Source organism: Lepisma saccharinum, chromosome 13 (genome assembly GCF_977018435.1).
Source record: "Lepisma saccharinum chromosome 13, izLepSacc3.1, whole genome shotgun sequence".
NCBI classification, from domain to species: Eukaryota; Metazoa; Arthropoda; class Insecta; order Zygentoma; family Lepismatidae; genus Lepisma; species Lepisma saccharinum.
In genome coordinates this window covers 35,001,768-35,022,715 of record NC_139241.1, presented here as the reverse complement: position 1 = coordinate 35,022,715, position 20,948 = coordinate 35,001,768, and the positions used below count along the sequence as shown (strand labels likewise).

General features: G+C 36.7%; 1 protein-coding gene across 15 annotated transcripts in view; it reads left to right on the top strand.

The window, feature by feature from the left end:
- Positions 1–20,948, top strand: part of Rab3-GEF (Rab3 GDP-GTP exchange factor) — a 335,149-nt gene that overhangs the window by 231,450 nt on the left and 82,751 nt on the right. For 12 of the 15 annotated variants that reach the window (XM_083134034.1, XM_083134032.1, XM_083134044.1 and 9 more), the window contains 3 exons: positions 2,397–2,480; positions 12,609–12,809; positions 15,675–15,876. In XM_083134034.1, coding sequence (XP_082990160.1) covers positions 2,397–2,480; positions 12,609–12,809; positions 15,675–15,876 — 487 coding nt within the window. The remainder of the gene's footprint in view (positions 1–2,396; positions 2,481–12,608; positions 12,810–15,674; positions 15,877–20,948) is intronic. The other 3 variants (XM_083134041.1, XM_083134035.1, XM_083134043.1) reach the window with 1 other exon arrangement.

The window sequence follows — 20,948 nt, the reverse complement described above, 5'->3', positions numbered from 1 at the left end:
TTTGAATCCTTCAAATCTTCATTGCTGTACAGTTAGTGCAATGACTATATACACCAGATATTTAAGTTCTCTTCTCTTCATGATACTGTCATATATTTCTGTTCCTTTCTCTTGTCTACATAAAATAATTCCTTTTTATTTCTTTCTGTGTTAATATTTGTGCATTATATGGATGCATGTACATAGATAAGAAACACAGGTCATATCAAAAGTGAGTATGCAGTTCAAATTTTGGCTAATTTATATTTGCAATACAAGTGTAGAACTGTGAAAATTAAATGAAATCAGTCATGCCAGAATATTACTTTATCTATGCATTCAATATACATATAAGTTTATTGAAAGCTTGCAATAATAACTGTATACTTCTTTTGAATAACCCTGTTTTGTTGTAAGATGTTATTGTTTATAATATTTTCTCTATTCTAGCATTTCACTGTGTACACTAATGGTGTTATTTTATTGCAATTACATGATGTATTATTGAATATATCTTTACATCTGTTGGTGTAAAAGGCATTCTGTATTCCTAAAGTATGCTTTCATCCATTTATTTATACAAATCCATAACAAATTGCATTTATCAGTCTATTTTAGTTAGTTATGTACTTGATGTTTGTACATTAATTTATTAAATTCCAAGTTAACTTTCCATAAAATGAAGTATGTGAATGAGTAATTGTATACAATATGTGTCTTGGTGGAACATTTGTGTGTTTTGCACTATTTTACCATTCATTCCAGTAATTGTGTTAGTTATTGCTTGTTTTATGTCAAATGTATAAAATTGGGAATGAGAAGAATGTAGGTACTTAGATGGTAAAAGGAATGTGTGTGTGTATATTGCAAATCTTAGTAAAGGAAGGTGTCAACTCTCAAAGAAACATGTAAGATATTAAAGGTCGAACAGACTATCAAATTTGAAATTCCACACCCAAATCATATTTTAATCCAATATCAGGCAAAGAAGCAAGCAACATATAAAAATGTAAATATACTTCTCCTGAACCCATTCTGGTTGACAAATTAAGTTTGAACGCAAAGTTTAGGTGGCCAACTACTGATTAGAAAGTTCATGGTTTTCAGTCTAAAAGTATATATTATTAAAATTATTACAAAAAAAATTGATTCAGCATACCTTGTATGTTACAGCAAGTGCTGAAAGAGACATCTATTCTGTTTTGTATATATTTGGGTATGTCTCATCATATTTCTGGGATTGTTTCAAACCACTTCACCAGTTATATTCTGGATTACAGTGATGGTGTTTATCTTTGCATCCTATGTTCCGTGGGTTACTTCTGTGCACTGTGTTTTTTGACTCCAGATGAGTAAGTCTGGACTCATTAGATCTGCGAGCCTGGCTTGCCACAATTCTTTAGGAACTATTATGTTCCCAAAAAGCCTAACAAAGTACGACCTTAGTTGTCCTAGCATTGCGGAAGTTGCTCTGTCTTGCTGAAACCAGCATTCATTTGTTGATTGATTGAGTTGGAGTTTTAAGTCCATTTTATGCAGGAATTTTGAGTCCATTTTATGCACATTAAGGCTAATCGAGACTGGACCTACAGTTTAAAGTGTGATCCGAACCACTCTGTGCCTCCACCTGGTATCGAACCTGGGATCCCTTGATTACAAGGTGGTGGCGCTACCACGTCGCCATCGGGGAGGTCCTGGAACCAGCATTCATGTTTATCCTTTTCCAGTAAGGACACGAAATGTGTGAACAATTAGTGGTAGACATTTGCATCTGCAGTGCCTTCAATAAACAGTATCTAGATAGAGTGTAACTTCCTCTTCTTCTTCTGCTTGCTTACTATTTTATAAAGTACTTCAAATGTTTAGTGCTTCAAGGTTCAGGAATCAAACCCAGGTCTCTCCCATTGCAGTCACGTGTCCTGCTGACTGGATCAACATAGTTCCACATTTACTTACATATATATATTTGTTTCTGTATATAACAACATTTTGAAAATGACACACAAATTGTAAGTTATTGATTACTAATTAATTACATTTATTGCCATGACTTCAGTGGAATTTTACAAAATTATAGGAAATCTGCTTTCAGAGTAGACACATGCCTATCATCCATCTGTTCAGTAGTAAACTATTGGAATAGTATATTTCTTTCTTTCTGTAATCCATGTGTATGGAAAACTATGTTTTTCTTCTCATTAAGAATTGTAAAAAATTGAAGAGCAAAATAAGATGAAAGTGATTTCACCACTACTTGTTTTCTTCTGTTGTTTATGCTAGAAAGTAACATATTTTTCTCATTCCCAGTTCTGAAATGAGTATGTTTCATGTTTAAAATCATAAACATATTTACACTCTTCTGAAGTCTGTCTCTTTCCTATTCCTATTTTTTTTTTCTTCCTCTTGTTTTGATGCAGTTGAAACTTCAAGCAAAGGAGAAAATAACTGATGCCACTCATCATACTGGTGATGAGGGAGGTGTCTTTGCACCCTTAGAGCAGGTAGTTTTCTTAAAATTAACATTCTAGTAATGATAGTTTCATTGTAGAGTTTGATTGTTGATTGCACCATTAGAAATAATCAACTTGCATGCCCAAATCTGTGTTTGTTAAAATTACTTAATTAGTGAAAAAATTGCAATTAACATGCTTTAAAAATAAATATTTTGTTTTTCAAGCATTTCTGCAATTCAAAATCAAGAGCATAGACCAGTGTATACTTATCATTCAGCGTTAATTGCACATTATCTATTATCTAGTGCCTTTAACTATACTTATTCTAACACTATATTTTGAGAGAACACCTCTGCTCCCATCTTCAGGTGAACAATTTTATTTTTGTTTGTGGTAGGGATCAAACCTGTGACAGATCTGTGATTTTTACAAGAAATCTGGTGCACTAACCAATTACTTTGTGCTCCATGAGAAGCAGGGGGCCATATTTGCTTGAATTCTACACTGGGGTGGCTTGTAGGGTTTTTGGCCATTGCTATGAAAACTGCTTTTTAAAATTTTTCTTAGCTTCTAAATTGGCAGTACTGCTAAGTTGTTCCACTGAATTCTATGTGATTCATTTCATGCATGTTTGTCTATTTCTGACAATTCTATTTCACCTTTGTGTGTGTGCTGCTTGTGTCCATCTATCCTCTTCTCTAGAGGGCCTCCTAACTAACTAACTAACTCTACCCAGCTGGAATTTTTTCCAATTGGTTCCAATAGCCAATATGAGTTTTTAGACACACTAGCGAAACCGATTGGATTATCGAAACCGATTGGTCTATCAGAACTGATTGGCCAATTGTAATGAATTGGTTTCTATTGGGAAGTATTTTATTGTTTTCAATATATTGCTTATGAAAATTTTTTATCTATACAACTTAAAATGCAATGGATAAATCATACAAAACAACTAAAATAAATCTCTGGTAAAGAATGTGGGATTTGTAACTTAGAAAATCTTTCACATATAAATTTTTTTCAAATATATGAACACGTTTTTAACTCTGTGGCTTCATTGTGATTAACACACTTATAGAAAATTGAAAAATATGCTGCTTCAGTCATAAATTGACATGTTGTTCTTCCTTTATACATGTGAAAACAGCATCAAATTAGGTTAAACAAAGAATCTGACCCACAACACTTGAAAAAGTGATAAACAAACAAAACACTATCGAGGTTGATTTAGTTGATCAAAAGGTTGCTCATTTTTCCAGTTTGTAACGTATTGGCTGCGTACTAGAAAAAGGGGACAATAAAGCCTTATGGGAAGCGTGAAGAAATAGGTCCGGGATCAATTAATGTATGTGCTATAAATTAAGCAACAACCAACAGTTACAAGTCACAAATTGTTGAGGTCATTGGCCAGCGCTTTAACACCGCCACCTCAGTCTCAATAGAGAACCAATGGCAAGGCTATGCCTAAGAATAAAGAAAATATAATTCTCGGTACTGGTCCCCACCTTTAAATCAATCAAAATAAGTAACAAGCAATGGCATTCACAAAATATCGTGGAACATTTCACTCAGGTTTGACAATTCTTCCAAAATATCCTGCAATACAAAAAATACACGCTAACTATTCATAAGAAAAAACTGCAGGATCAATCCTACTCGATGAAGTTCATAACTTCCTTTCTTACCATTAACAACTTCGCAGCTTCACTTTCTTATGCGGAAGGTTCGTCAACAAAAATGTATAGAACAATATTCAGATTTTAAAGACTTGAGTCAAAAATTTATTAGATTCAATTTCGAACAAGAAACGATCAATATCTCAATCATCAACAATGTGAGAAACATTTTTATCGTGAACAAACCCAATTTAATTGCATTTAGAAAATCTCTCCAATTGAAACTTTAACAAACCTTTCTTACAATTTACCACCCGTCATTTAACGTATCAAGAATACGTATTACAAATTTAGACGTTAACAGCAATATGAATTACAATCACGATTAAATCCATTCCTTTATACACATTGTAAAATCCACTTGGACATCAAACCGAATATTTACAATTAATTAACAAATGACTCGCTTTGGTCTGTTATGCTTTTGTCACAATAATTTATACAATTCTCCCCTTTCTACATTTGATGCTCCCACTAATCTAATTTAATGTTGTGCCACCCTAATATTAATTATTCCAACATTTTAAGATTTGCGACGATGGACAGGAATTATCATTCGTACGCCTCGCTAAATTTCAATTGTTACGCGAACGTCGCAAGTTCCATCATTTTCATTATTGTACCACAATATATTCCACTAGTGGTGTCACATTAATTAGCCCACATGTGTTAGTTGCAATTAAGAATAGTTTAAACTTTCGTCACCCGTTCTTCCTTCGTTTACGCTTTTAAGTTTTTGACTCAATCGTAATAAAGAAACGGGATTCCAACCCAGTTTCACGACTTGGACTTCGCAGAACTAAGAGAACGTATCGACACTGTACATACCTCCATTAATCTCTTCCAAAATGTTCCAACCTCCAACTCAACACTGCAAGGGGCGATCAGTCAAACAGAACTCTGCCTTCCTTCACGTTCTGGTATCTGAATATTGGGGTAACGTCTGGAAACGTCCATCAAATCCGTCCCTCGGCTATAGCTCTGGATACGTGTCCACGTTGCGGGAAAGTGACGAAATCCAACAGGGCCTCATTAAACTTCTCACTCCAATCGAATGCAACTTCCTTGCAAGCGTATGAGATCCGTCCAAAAGTAGTTCTATCTCGCGTTGACGTGCCGGACTTCATAGAGAGTAACAATAACGGAGCGTGCAAACACAATCAGAATAAAGTTAAAATCTCGCCCGCGAGACGACTTGCACGCTTAAACCAACACCATACTCTCTGCCTGTCTTCCTCTCGTGACCCAAGTCACGCTGACAGCTTTCGCGTCGGTCTGCCAAGTCGGAACTGAATACTGCTAATATTTTTTGTGTCTGCTGGAGAAGCGAGCGCCGAGCGAGAGGTCAGTAGAGACCTCTAGCGGGGGCTATTATAATCAACAAAAACAAGCGAGACGCAAGGCGTACGAAGAATGAGGAAGTGTGACGCTTTTTCCACGTGGAATTATTACGTAATACTTTTTTGTACGCAAGCGTAGGAAAAAACGTCACAAGTTGCATTACATACACATAAGAGTAACCATGGAAATTTCATATTGCAAAAACAAGAAGTAATATGAAAATTTAATCCAACTACTAGCTCCTTTAAGTTCAAGTTGGTTCTTAAGAAATAGTTCTTATTAGGTATTTGTTAAGATAAATCTGACTTCAGTAGTATGCATTAGAATTCAGAACAAATTCAAGTGTGTTGTTTTTCCAAAGAACATCTAAATCACAGGGAATGTGGTGTCAAGAATCAAAGTACCTATGCTTTGAGTCAATAAATGAATTTATAACATATTGATTCTACAATATATACAAACTTACAATTGGATACAATTCACCAATTGGAAGTTGTCTTGATTTTCCAATTGGTTTAAGTTGAGATTTCAATTGAAACCAATACATTCCCATAGAATCCGATTCATTCCAATTGAAACTGATAGAGTCTGATTCATTCCAATTGAAACCAATTCAATCCAATTGAAATATCAATTGGAACCAATAGAAAATTCCAGCTGGGATAGCCTGCTTATACCCAAAGGATTATGGCTGAAGCAGCACAAGCCTTCCGTCTGTTCCTATCCTAGGCAAGATCAATCCAATCTTTCCCATTCTTCCCGATTTTCTTTAAGGCCACCTCAACATTATCTCTCCATCTTTGTCTTGGTTTTGGTACTGGTCTCTTACCATCAATGTTTTCCAACAAGAATTGTGCCACATGACCTGCCCACCTAAGTCTAGAGGGCCTACAGATTTTCCTATGTAAGCTGTACTACATTCTCATGGTATGTTGTATGTGCAGTTTTTGCTAGTTTTTATGGAGTTTTCTGGTTTGGTGTTTGATAATATGCTTTATTAGTGTCTTCTTTCTGCTGAATGATGTTCTAAGTTGGAATTTTGAACCAATTCTGCTTATCTTTTGTGATAACCCAGGGAAGTATGGTGTGCATACTATGCCTTTTGAGTCAGTCTTTGTATCTCTCTGCTGTCTGCTTGGCTGTGGCTGGCTATCATAGTTATAGTTGGTGGATATCAATTGAGTCTCAATCTCATTGTATCTATTACATGTTGCTGTTCGTGTTTGAGTGTTGCCCGATTTGAACAGATTCGTCTGACCTTTGAGCTTACGCTGTACATTATGGCATTCTTTGTAGTCTTGTGGTGTTTGATTCGCAGTGTTGATATCTCATCAGTGTGCATTAGCTTTTGATACACAGCTGTTGATATTTGATTTACGTATCTATTTACTAGTGTATCTACAAATGGCAGGAGTTTGTTTTGTTTCTTTTGCATAGTAAACTTAAATGATTGGTGAACATGTTTCAGATGCTAAAGTAAGTCTGGTAGTGTGTGATCTCCTGGTGACCATTTTATGAATTCATCATCTACATAACTAACCCATGTCTTAGCCTTTCTGGTGTATTAGGTAAGGGCTGTCTGTGGGCAATGTGTTCAGTTGCTAAGTATTGGTGATAGTGGTGGACCCTTTGCCCTACCCTCTTGATAGAAGCCAGTATCTATTTGGAAGTTAGTCATCTTAACCCCTTCCCTGTGGTGACCTTGAAGGGAAGTACATCTAAAAAGATCTACATATAGATGCAACCTCAAATTCGCTTCATTGTAAATAATGCAAAAAAATAACTGTAAAAAGACTTTTCGCAAAATGAAGCTAAGATAAACAATCTATGTATAGACTCTGATCCAAACAAACATTCCATACTAGGTAAGCTTAAAGGTAAAGTTCCCCCTGCATACAGCACCTTACCATGAAGGCACATTTAGGGTATTTGGGGGTACGGCCCCACAATATATTCTCGATGTCGGCCAAATTGGAGGTGCAGCACCATGCTTTGGCTGCCTTTACCCTCCTGGTTTGCCCCCAGGTATCCATTTATTTGAGGCTGAGTGAGGCCCAGAGCCACTTTATGCATGGACAAGGCCGGTTAAATTCCTACCTTAGAACATCCAACCTAAGAATTGAACCCAGGTCTCCGAAATGGCAGTCAGACACCTTACCAACCAGACCTCCATGGCTCTACGTCCATATTGCAAAACAATATTTTTCAGGAACTAAAAAAGCATCAACAATGGATTTTTTGATTGCCAATAACCCACATAGACTACTAAAAGGACAAAAAATTGGTGTCTATAAAAATGACTTGCTGCAATACAAGAACCATTAATTTTGAAATACTGTCTATATATAGATGCTCCGCAAGAAAGACCCATCTTTTGAGAGTCTATATATCACTCTGCCTCAGTTAATGGGTTAATTCACATGGACTGTAACTCTATGAAGACTTCATCCTTGAGTGCAGTTTGATTCTGTAGTGTATTATCTTTCTGAAGTCTATCTTTGTCCACCGATAGTGATTCATCTATGAGGACATTTGAGAAGAAGCTTTCAGCATCAAATCTGAACAGTTGGGTCATTTTGATTTATTTCCATTTGTCTATGTAGTAATAAGAGATGTTCAGAGTTTTTGATGTATGAGGGAGTCCCTGACAGAGGTGATTGTTCATAGTGTGTGTTTGGAAAGGGCACGTGTTGTGGAGCTTATAGAGCTAACTATCAGATTAGGGGTTTTGTATTTTTGGTCATCCATACAGATATGGAAGTATACTGTAGGGTGGTGTTATAGGGTTTCTTGTTGAGTCTGCCATGTTATTTCTACCATGTTGATGGTGCTGTTAATTTTTATTTCAATGTTGGGTCTTGTTTAGTCTGCAGTAGTTATAATTGCCTACAAGCGTCATTATTTTTCATTGTATTCAGCCGTGTCCATTATTACTGCTGCATTTCCTTTATCTGCTGCTAGAATCTTTATAGACTGATCCATTGTTAGGAATTATAGTGCTACTGTTTATGGTTTTCTTGGGTTTGGTTTGGGGATTTGGCTTTCTCCAGAACTGCACGAACTCATCACCTGCATTCTTTCCCTTGTACTGGTTCAAGTTTAGGTGTTGTCAGTTCAACTGCTGCCATGATATCTAAGTTGGACGTGTGTGTTGGGGCCTAATGGGTTATTTATGTTTGTAGACTGAACAATGTCGCACAGCCAGCATTGAAAGAAAAGTTGCCAGCGGCATCAGCAAGTCAGAAATAAGATGACAGAGTCACAAGAAAGACTCTAATGAGTGGCGGCGACTGCGTTTCCAAACTAGGGAGGCAAGGTGCCAAAACTGGAGGGGGGTAAAGGCAGTTAACTCCCCAGATACAGATAACTGTAGGATAGTTCTGGGTGAAAGTCATAAAAGTGGAAGGGAGCAACTGCCCCCCCCCCAATTGCCACCACTGACTCTAATACATAATACACTATAGAACCAAACAACACTCCTCAACGATGTCATCGTAGAGTTACTGTCCATCTGAATGAGCACTGGCTTCTATCAACAACAAGGCAGTAACAATGGTTAATTGATTAAAATTAAAATTGTTGGTGCATCAGCACTTAGGCTATTTGCACCGGTGTCACTATACAAGGTTCAGCCCCTTATCTTAGCTAAAATCAATATATGTCTCTAAGGACTAAAATCTCCTTACCTAGTTAACTGCTGAGGCTCTAACGGGACACTCAGCACATATATGAACAAAACACAGAACAGCACAACACAGCCCTACAGAAGATTATACCGGCCATAGGCCCAGGCACCAGAGCCTTATTCACCTGCAAGACTGCAGTTACCAGGGTGGACTACAGGGAAGTAAGGTGACCTTTGGGTGTCTTCTTAAAAGGTCACCTCTTGCACCTTGGCATGGCAATGGATTCTGCACTATCACCAATACTTAGCAACATATACGTACATAGAACACTTCAAACAGACAACCCTCACTCAACACACCATGGGTTAGGTATGTGGATGATGCATTTGTAATATGGCCACGAGTAGATCACACGCTACCAGACTTCAGCATCTGAATAGCATTCTCCAATCAATCGGGTTTACTTTGTAAAAGGAACAAAACAAACGCCTGTTATTCCTAGATGTTCTAGTAGATAGATATATATATGTAAATCAAATATCAATGGCTGTGTATCGAAAATCAACACACTACACTAAATCCCATAAAAGATAGCAAAAGTGGCATAAACCACATACCATGTGAATGTGGGTCAGCTTACATAGGAGCATCTGGATTCCCTCTAGAGAAAAGGATAGATGAACACAAACAGCACACAGGTGAAATAGATGGTAAAAAATAGCTGAAGGTGCATGGAATGAATCACATCGGATTAAATGCAAAAATGTAACCGTACCAAAAAGAACCTAATTGGAAACTGAGGAAAATCAAAGAAGCAGCCATAATACCAATGACCCCAAACCCTATAAGTCATTCCAGTGTAGAATTGAAACAAATATGCCCCACCCCCCTCTCCTGCTCAGAAAATAGCGTAAGTGGAGCAAACAGTAGTACATAATTCAAGGGAAAAAACATGGAGTGGTTAGTTAGAGCATCGTGTTTGTAGTATAAAAATCACATGTCTCGCCAGTGGAAAAAAGAAATGTGTTCACCTGATGATGAAATGTAGTGTTAGAATAAGTACAGGTAAACGTAGCAGTCCAATTAATATTGTATACTAACCATAATATTTACAATTTACATAAATAAAGTTAATACACGTAGAATATTTTATTATGAACATACAAGACTATTTCATATTAGATTTGCTGGAAAACATTAGGAAATTTCAATTAAAAATATTATTTTTGCATGCCATAACAGTATTTCTTTCTGTATTTATGCACACTTGGTCTTTGTTTAACATTTTTCCTACTTTTTTAAGTATTCATTTTCCTTTAAGTGGTTTTTCTGCTTTCGAACTGACTTTCAGATATACATTAAAAGTCGTACATTATGTGCATAATTAATTATGATGTCATGGAACTGCTATGTTGTTATTAGCTTTGCATTGACACATAACATACTCTTACTATTTTAGAACTAGTTTCATATATTTATTTTTATTGTATTTCAAATTAAAAGCTTTTAGGCAAATATCTATTTATAATGGTCCACATATTACATTAACACATTCGGGACTGGCCTCATAATACAGCATTTTTACGTCTGGACTGCGGTTTTTGGTTGTTTTTAAAAAAATCATAGAAAAAATATTTTTAATTTGTTTTTATTTACCACACATTTCTTGAATCTACAAAACTTCCTCTTTTCATTTTCAGACATTTTTGAATATTTTTTTCAGCGATTTTTGTGAAAAAAAAGGTACAACATTGTAACAATGTTAATATAGAGATATTTTAAGTTCGTAATCTGGAAATTTCAATAATTAACTACATAAACTATCAATACATCTTTTGAATCTTGCATAAGAATACTTCTTATGTGCACATAACAAAAAAATAATTACAAAAATAATTACAAATTACAGGTAATTAGCTTTTGTATGAAAAAGTAGCTGCAGGATGGGACCAGACGATGTATCAGTTGGTTCTGCGTCATCTGTAAAAATTAAACAAATAAATAAATAAATAAAATAAATTTTCATTTGACATACACTATACAAAATAATAAATGGAAGAACTAAAAATACATCAGTGCATGTAGGAGAATCAAGCAAGAGGCAAGATGAATATACCCAAAAAAATTACCTCTTCTCGCTTCATTCATAAAATACTAGAGTTTGCAACACTGTTTATATTGTCAACAATTAATTATTACGAATATAACCTACCTTCCAAATCTTCAAATTCATCTGCATCATCAAAATCGTCGCTAACTTCAAACTCTGAAGCGGAATCCTCATGCAGAATTTCCGCTGTAGTCTGGATCTAAGGATGCCATTCTAAACAATTCAAGGTACATCAATCCAACAACAAACAGTCGCAGGTGTGATTTAATAATAGCATATGAGTCACCTAGCGGTCGGAATTTCAACAGATCGGCTTGAATGAACACGCACATGAGAAGAAGTATGAACATATCCCGTAGTTGAATCGGCAAAGTGATTGCATACCGCAGGACGGGCTATGCCCGTCATTCGTCCACATTAACTTTTAAGTGCACTGCGGGCTATGCCCATTGTGAGACCCCAATGTGTTAAATCTTACAAAAGACATGAAAAATTAAAAATTGAGATAATAAAAATAGGAATACACATAGCATTTACACTTTTACATTTTACCTATTCACTTTTGTACATAACCTTAAAGTATATTTGAATATTGGTTTTAAATTTTTGAATGCTTTGAAAGATATGCACTTGGTCTTTTGATTTCATAATTTCATTAAATAACTTACACATTCACCAGATGGGTGCCACATCCATTGATTTTGTTTCAACTGTCAGAATTAAGATTAGCTCCTTACACAGTCTTTCTATTGTTTGGTAGTTTAGGTAGAAATATCATCTGATGAAATGTCTTTGACTTTCAAGTAGTCAAGGTTAAAATATATTTTTAATGCTAATGTTTTAGATATTTAACCTATTCAAGTTATCAGGAGAGTTGTTTGTTTATCCAAGAAAGTCAAACTAATTGCAATTGGTATTTTTCTTATTTTGTGTTGCTTTGCTTCCACTTTTGGTTGGGGCCTCCCTGATTGCACAGTGGTAGTCTTGTTGCTGTCCCTGTCCCAGGTTCGATACCCGGTGGAGGCACATAGTGGTTTGGATCCCACTTTAAACTGTAGGCCCAGTCCCAATTAGCCATACTGTGCATAAAGTGGACTTTAAACACCTACTCAATCAATCAATCAAAATCACTTTTAGTTAATGTCATCAATGAGGATAAATGATGGTTAGCAACACTTATACAGGACAGGACAGGACTAAAACCTGGAATGTTTGGTGGAGAGATCATTAGTTGACCTCTCAACATGCCAACCACTGAAGTAACAAAAAATAATTCCAAGAAATAGCATATGAAATTAGAATAGCATTTAGTTACTTCCTTTATCCTAGTTATAATACAGGTAAGACTATGTACTTTTCTGCACAAGTCATCTTTTTCACATTTGGAGCAATGTAAAATTGTTGTTGTTTTGAATTTCAGCTTACAATACATGCCAAAAAGGCAGCTGAAGAAGCCTCTAAATCAGTGCACGAGGCATCTAAAACAGCTCTTGAGGCCTCTAAAACAGCAGCCGGTGTCAGTAAGAATACTTTCGATGACTTGACGTACGTAGGGAAAAGCACGTTTGGTGATTTTACGAAAAGTGCAAAGGAAGCTGCAGCCAAGAAAGGCTTGTTGAAGGTAATTGTGTTTTTCACTCTAATTGGTATTACATTACATATTACTGATAAAAATAATATCCCTATATTGGCCAATATCAATTAGTTGCCATTACCAATTAAACTCTTTCATTGCTAATAAATAAAATAATAAAGTGATAATGGTATGGATATGAAGGGGACTGTAGGAGGTCATAAAGACATGGTAAAGGTATCCCTGTGTGTGTGCACCATGGCATATGAGGCAATGTGGAGATATAGGCTCCACATATTCTTGATCTTGGCCATAGTTGGGATGATGTGATCAGCAACACACCCGGCCACCTTTACCCTTCAGGGTTCGTTGTCCCCAGGTACCTATTATACGAGGCTGGGTAGGCCTCAGAGCTCCACAAAAACAGGGAAATGATTGAAAAAATTTGTGGTACAGATCACCTGCTCCGGGATTCGAACCCTGGTCTTCCGCATGGGAGCCAGATGCTCCACCAACTGAGAGTAGGAGGCCATTGTAAAATAAATTTAAAATATGTTGTGCATTGAGTACCCTGAAAAAATGTAAGGATTGTGGAAAAATGTATTTGAGTTCACATGTGAACCTTATTAATTCACTAGCATTTCCAGGAAAATGAAATATTTGTGTTTTGAGGAATGTTGACACACTTAGTGACACGTTATAGATTACAAGGAAAGGGGTGTACCTAGTGATATCATAAATTCTGTTACAAAGTTTAGACAGGGATGGCAACACTGGTTGGCAAGGTAGCCCCGCAATGTTGGATCAAACAACAACCAGTATCATTGTGTGTTTGGCTGTGGTAGTGGAAAGGTGAATTTCACTGCGAGTCGAATGGAGTGGGGTGTATATGAGAACCGTGTGGCAGTAATCGCACTGCACAAAGTTGGCAAATCACCATCGGACATTTTCAACATCCTGAAAAAGATGAATATCAGCAGGTTGTTTGTGCATCGGACCATCAACAGATACTGTGACACAGGAAAGGTAGACCTCGCAGCGTGAGGAGCCAGAAGCTCGTGAAAGCAATGGCAGCATGGATTTGATGAAATCCTGTCAGGAAACAAGCAGTGATGGGTCGAGAGCTGAACATTTTGAAAATGTCGATGTTGCTTGTGCTCCGCAGTGACCTAGGACTCCGGGCTTATCAGCGAAATACTGGTCACTTCCTCACTCCACAGCTTAAGGTCCAGAGGGAGCAGAAAACAAAAAGACTCCTTCAGCGTTACGCAAATGGTGGCCACAGGAGTATCCTTTTCATGGACGAAAAAATCTTCACGATTGAAGTGTCTTACAATCATCAAAACGAACATGTTTGTACCTCGATATCCCAGGAAGCTCGTGAAAACATGCCATGGATCCTCAGAGGCCATCATCCTGCCTCAGTGATGGTTTGGTGGGGGGTTTCGTATGATGACACAACTAACCTCCACTTCTGTGAACATGGTATGAAAACATCTGCAAAAGTGTATCAAGCGACAGTGTTGGAGCCACTTGTGAAATCGTTGACCCGCACCACGTTCAACAATGAGCCGTGGAGCTTCCAGCAGGACTCAGCTAGGCCCACAAGGCAAAGACCACACAGGAGTGGCTTCAGAGGAATGTGCCTGATTTCATTGCTCCGGCTGATTGGCCCTCCAGCAGCCCCGACCTCAGCCCATTGGACTACTGGTTGTGGTCCGTTTTGGAGGGCATGGTCTGTAGGAAGAGGCATCCAAACCTTGCGAGTCTCAAGTATTCTCTTGTGAAGACAGTGATGGACAATCCCCTCCAGACCATGCGTGCTGTGATCAATGACTGGCCGCAGAAACTTTAGGCCTGTGTGAAGGCCAGAGGTGGTCATTTTGAATAGTGATTGGTGCTCTTTGTTGGCAAGACCTGTACCTTTGTAACATCCAAATATTAATACAATAGCTTGCTCACTGTGTCTGTAGTTCATTATTTACTTTGTAACAGAATTTATGATATGACTAGGTATATTGCCCCTAACAATTGGCATTTTCATTATTTCAAATTAAAATAGAGTTTGGCTGTGTAAGATCACAGAAATATCTGCAAATAATGTATTAGGTTGGAAATATGTTGTACCCCTGTCCACAAAGGGATATTAGGCTGTGGTTTGACTTTCTTAAACTCAACTTTACTTAATTCCATTGTTTTGCACTCATTGTGAATAGTTTTCATTTCCATAAAAACTTTTCCAAAAGCACAGATAAAGTGAGTTAACTAGTACCACAATATAGTATAATACATTCATGGGTTAGAATTATTTCAGATGACAAGATAATACAGGCATTAATCAGCTTTGTTGTTCATTCCAGAACTTAGGCAATGTTTTATTTTGTGTAATAACTTAATGTGCTACAATCCTTAAATATAGATGTAACATTTTATGTTTTGAAGGCAGTTGTGAGTTCATGGTTCTGCCTGTCATTAGCTCAAATGTTCTAAAATGAAAATAAGGATGCTTTGTAATATTAAGGGCAAAGTACTATAAATGTGCACCAAGCATCATACCCAACGTTCAATAATGAAATTTCTTGGAGCCATGCTATATGAAGGCCTTTGTCTTTTTGTTTCAGTTGTATATTTGAGTTTAAAATATGCAGATAGCATTAAATATTAAGTGCAAATACATAAAGATATGTAGAGTAGCTCAGTATAATATAAAGCCAGGATTTCTAGGTTTGAATCCTGGCCACAGTATGGGTAGTCAATTGAATTTGCTTCTTGAACTATTTTTTCAAATTTATTCTCCTTGTCTAGTTTAATCTCAAGATATAGAAAGCAACATAAAATAATATATTCATGTTTATGTGATAATAGAAATATCATTCGAACAAGTGCATAATTGTGCTCTTATAACTTTTACAGGGCCTTGGGGAATCAAGAGAGAGAGAAGTCAATGTCCAGCGAGAACCCCCCACAAGCACTTCCCTGGTTCAACCGGATCTTGCTAGAACAACGGGTCGAGACTTCTTGGGGAACACTCCAGGGAGGGACTTCTTTTCAAACATGAGCAGTGAACTGAATGGAATCGCTGCCCAAACCTCAAGCATGTTCAGTGATTTTTTTGGTAAGTTAATCCTAGATTTACTCATTTTGCTTTGGCTTTAGTTCTTATATCCATGACAAAATTTTAGAGAAACATTTTGATCATGTGTCATGATTGAAATAGTTTCTTGTTTAAAATACTTGTTTGACTAGATATACTAGTAAGGAAAGCTAGTATATTGATAATACTTGAGTGATTGAGAAAATTTTAACCTTTTGAGATATTTATTTATATTATGACCCTGCTGGACCATAGATCTGAGCCAGTGAAGTTGTTTTTGAAAATTATTCCCCTTTCAAAAAATCGCTACTGTAATAGTCTGGTACACCATGAACTTATTTTCTATTGCAGATATGTAGACAATAGTGAATGGAAATCACACAAAATTCATCTGAATGCTATAGAAGGAACTCTAAATAGATTTAGATTTTCAGTATTTGGAATATGATAGTGATTTTTTGAAGGTATAGGAATTGAAAGAAGTAAACAATTTTGTTGGTGCAGGTCAAAAACCAAGCACAGCATTAATGTCATACTAATTACTTAATAAAGTAATTTTTCTCCAGATTCTCATACAAAATAGAGCTACAACTTGATCGCAATTAGTGATCACTAACCTGAACCAAAATGGAACCAATTACTCACGATGTCCACTTCTTGATCTAACAAATTAAAAGTTCTTCCTTGACTTTTTCATTTCCTTGTTTGATATATCATGACACACCCATTTACTTCTGAAGAAGCAACATGAACATCGTGAAGAGTTGAGCGGGAAAAATTAGAACATCTCAATTAAAGAACTAAGTTGAAATACTCTTCATTTTTTATATTCCTTCTCTACTGAGCAGCTCCAGAATTATTGCATTTCAACCCATTATAACAGTGTATGATGTAAATTAAATCCTCCTGTACTGAAGGAATTGAAAACTATCAATGGAAGAGAATTCTCTGAAACTCTGCAGGAAAAGTCACATGTACAGATGTAATCCTTGTCAAATTTTAAATTAACATAAGTTAAACGGCATCATACCTACAGCTTAAAGTGCTTCTTAGACCACTGTGTAATGTGCTTCCACCAGATATCAAACCTGAAATCCCTTGATCATAATGCCATCAGTGAGGTACATATGTAATGCTGGATTGCATATATGTGGGCGTACCCAAAAGAAACCAAACTAATTTTTTTGTGAACTTATTTGTTCACAATTTAAGTACAAACCTTCAATCCCCTTCAAAGTACTCTCCACTTGCATTAAGACACTTATCCAATCTTTGATTCCATTTTTCAAAACATTTTTTTTAAAGTCATGTTTTGTGATGCGTGACAGTGCCTCCGTCGTTTTTTTCTTCACCTCAGCAACATCAGCAAAACTCTTTCTTTTCATGTCTCCTTTCATTCTAGGAAACAAAAAAGTCACACGGGGCAAGGTCGGGTGAGTATGGGGGGTGAGGAACAGGGGTCATACCATTTTTGGTCAAGAATTGTCGTACAGACAGGGCTGTGTGAGCCGGGGTATTGTCATGATGGAAAAACCAGTCAGCCGACTGCCACAAATCAGGCTGCTTCCGCCGCACACTGTTGCGCAATCATTTCAAAACTTCCAAGTAGAAAGCCTAAAATTCGCTGCACTGAACTCCAAGTCACTCCCGACAGCTCCACAATTTGTTCAGTGGTCCGTCGTCGATCTTCGTTGATGATTTCACGATTTTTTTCAACATTGTCATGTGTTCGGGCCATGGAAGGACGACCAGAACGAGGTTTGTCATGAATTGACATTTCACCATTTTTGAAACGGGAAAACCACTCAAACACTTGAGTTTTCCCCATAGGATCATCGTTGTATGCCGTTTTTAATATTTCAAGAGTTTCTGTTCCACTCTTTTCGAGCAAAAAGCAGAATTTGACAGCCACACGTTGTTCCCGAAAATCAGCCATTGCAAAAACGACGATCACACAAAACAGCTGTCACTCTAAACTCCGCCAAAACGTGTCCTGACCTGCTTCAGCGACGGCACTCGGCTTACAGACTCAGGAAGGTTCGCTCTATGCGCTCCTAGCAACAAAACATGGTACTACAAAGCTCTGCCCACCACAAAATTAGTTCGGTTTCTTATATATGCACATATATGCATTCTTTTCTTATATATTCACATATGCAAGGGAGAGTCAAATTTAAACTTAAACTTGGTTTTGTTTCTTATCTAGTAGATTTCTGTATGTAGGGTTGACAAGTTTGCTTCATTTTAGCACAGACCTATTTCTAATCTACATGTATTTACAACTTTGAGTTACAGCCTTGCCTGTATGCCTGAAGAATAAGTTTTGGGGTGGGTCCATGTGCAGTCACTTATGAGCCACTGTGAAGGCCTTTCCACCCTTCTGCCTGCAAACTGAGGCCATTTTCGAATATTCTCCTCCATTAGTAAACTTGCTGGTGCGGTAAGCATGCACAGAGATATTGAATTCTCATTTGCAGAGAAATTTCTGCAAGTCTTATACTGACAGAGGGCAAGAAACCACTCCTCTTCAGTCTTCAGTGGTGCAAGTGTGTAGAGGATGTGCCATCTTTAAAATAACAAAAATTCCCTTTTGAAGCTCACTTGATTAGTGTTGCAGCCTTGATGCAGTTTTGTAAATAACAGTTGATACCTCGTGTAAATTTCAACTGTATCCAGTCTGCTCTACAATTTTTATTGGACTTTTAAGGTTTTCATTTGGCTCTTGTAATATATGATGCATGACAGCATAAATAGGATTTCTAAAAAAATTAACCCATACTCAAAGAATCAGACCTATCTGATATCTGCTTTAATCTCCTAACATTAACACATTTAAAATTATAAAAGAGCAGGTAATACAATTTTTCACACTCATCTTAGAAAGTTTGAAATCTGAAAGAACATGCCTCCTCAAATATTGAATTCCTTGTTTTAAGTATAAGGAAATCACACACAGTTTTTCATGAAAAGTGAGTTGAGGGCACGTTAATTAATTTAGTATATATTTGTGGAATATAGGGTAATATTTTCCTCTTCTTTCATAGCCAATTTGGGCATTCTATGCTGCTTACATGCCTTTGGTTTTCCTCCATGCTCTGGCTACTTTTTCATTTTTTCCTTGGATAACTAAGAACCAAAATTATGCTTATAATTTTAACAACTTTCAAAGTGTATGACACATTTACTCACTCTTGAAAACACATGCATCTTTCATTACACTTCATGGGGTGTAGTGAGTAGCATAATTTGCTGGGAACTACTTCCTGGGGGAAGTTTGTCCTTTTGTTTTTGTTCCTTCATCTCTCTCATCAGATTATCCCACACCCTCATCATCATGGCAAATGTCAAGAGGTAAAGAAAGTAATAATGAAATCAAAATGTTTCAATTTTGATTTACTTTCATGTGAGATTACATCAAAATGGATTAATTGGAGCTTAATTACAATTTAGTGAAGACTTCCTAAAATTGTCTCATTGCTTGTTATTTTCATACCTGCAAAATTTGAATGAAGTTGTTTGAAACAGGAAAATCCTTGAACATGGATGAACAGCAAAATCTACAAATAAAAGTGAAGATCATTATCATTTTAAAAGTCGTTTCTTGAGCATTTCTATCTTTCTCATAACACATGTGGATCTTAAGGTGCTTAATGTGTATATGTGTATTTATTTCCATCAATATAGATTGCATGACTTTTTATCCCTTTGTAATGCTAATACAAATTCTAATCAATTTGAGAGTATTTATATAACAGTTCAGCACAGTGTTGCATGCAGTGTGTACCCTCAATTTATCATTGATATTCACGAAATAAATGTGTTTCTCTAAAATGTTTTGGGCTCATTTTGGTTTATTTTCTAAACTTCTCTTTTCTATGTGTGAAAGGGCATACACAATGGTGTCAGATACTTTCTTTGTGGATGGTACATGTGATATTTGGGATAAAAGTTCCAAAGCTCACATCACTGAAAAACATAATGATGGAAAGCAGCGAAATTATCACAGTGATAGATTTGTTCTGTATTATCAAGTAGGCAAATGCCATAGAAATGTACTAAAATGCACCACAATATAGAACCAATTTTTTATCTGACTACTGTAGACATTTTCTAGGTGGTTACAGCAGCAAAATGGAGAAAGTAGAGTCATTATGTTGATGAACATACATGAATGGGCAATATATTATGAGCACGATCATAAGAAAACCATGTGCTAATGTTTGGAGTTGAAGATAAGGACTTGTTTCTACGAATACTGTATGTATATGTTGGATACAGTGATGATCATATAACGTAGTGGCTGTTCATGTTTAATTTTAGTGTATTTATGTGTATTGAGAGCAGGCCCATAGCTAGAACTGACCTCCGGGGGTCTCACCGGTTATCGGGGGGGGGGGGGGGGGTTGTAAACCAAGTCCATTTTTCAAAAGTTTAATAGTATTAAATGTGTGTTGGGGGTCATGAAATTAATTTAAAATATAAAATTTAGAAATATCATGTAAATACTACAGTTTCTTTTTCTATATCTTCTAAAACATCTCTTGAAGTGCTAATGACTGCTACTGACACCATCTCTTAATACACACTCCATACTATTTTTGATGATAAGATATTTAAGTTAAAATGTACAATATTCACTTCAATCATAGTGCCTACCATATATTCCACCCCCGGCCAAGGCAATAAAACTTGGGATCTGTTGACATTTAACGCAGATGTGGAAGGAATGTGGATAATTACATCAAAGTCACACATTTCTGTTAAACGAGAGGCTGCAACAGGGGCAGGGAAGGTACAGATAAAGAAGGCTCCCTATGAAAGAACTTTCTAAAATCTAGAGAATCTTCTAAACACTTGCTGCTGCTTAGACTTCTGCTCATAATCAAGATGAACGAACGAAGTTGTGAACAAATTAATATATTCTGTCTACATTTTCACTCTTCACCTCAAACAAATTAGAATGCAAAATAGTTTTACCTAATGTCAAGGGGGCTGGTGGCAGTGACAGGGGGGGCTGGCGACCCTGTCAGGGTGGGCTGAGCCCCTGCTGGCCCCTGCCTGGCTACGGGCCTGATTGAGAAACATATTTCAGA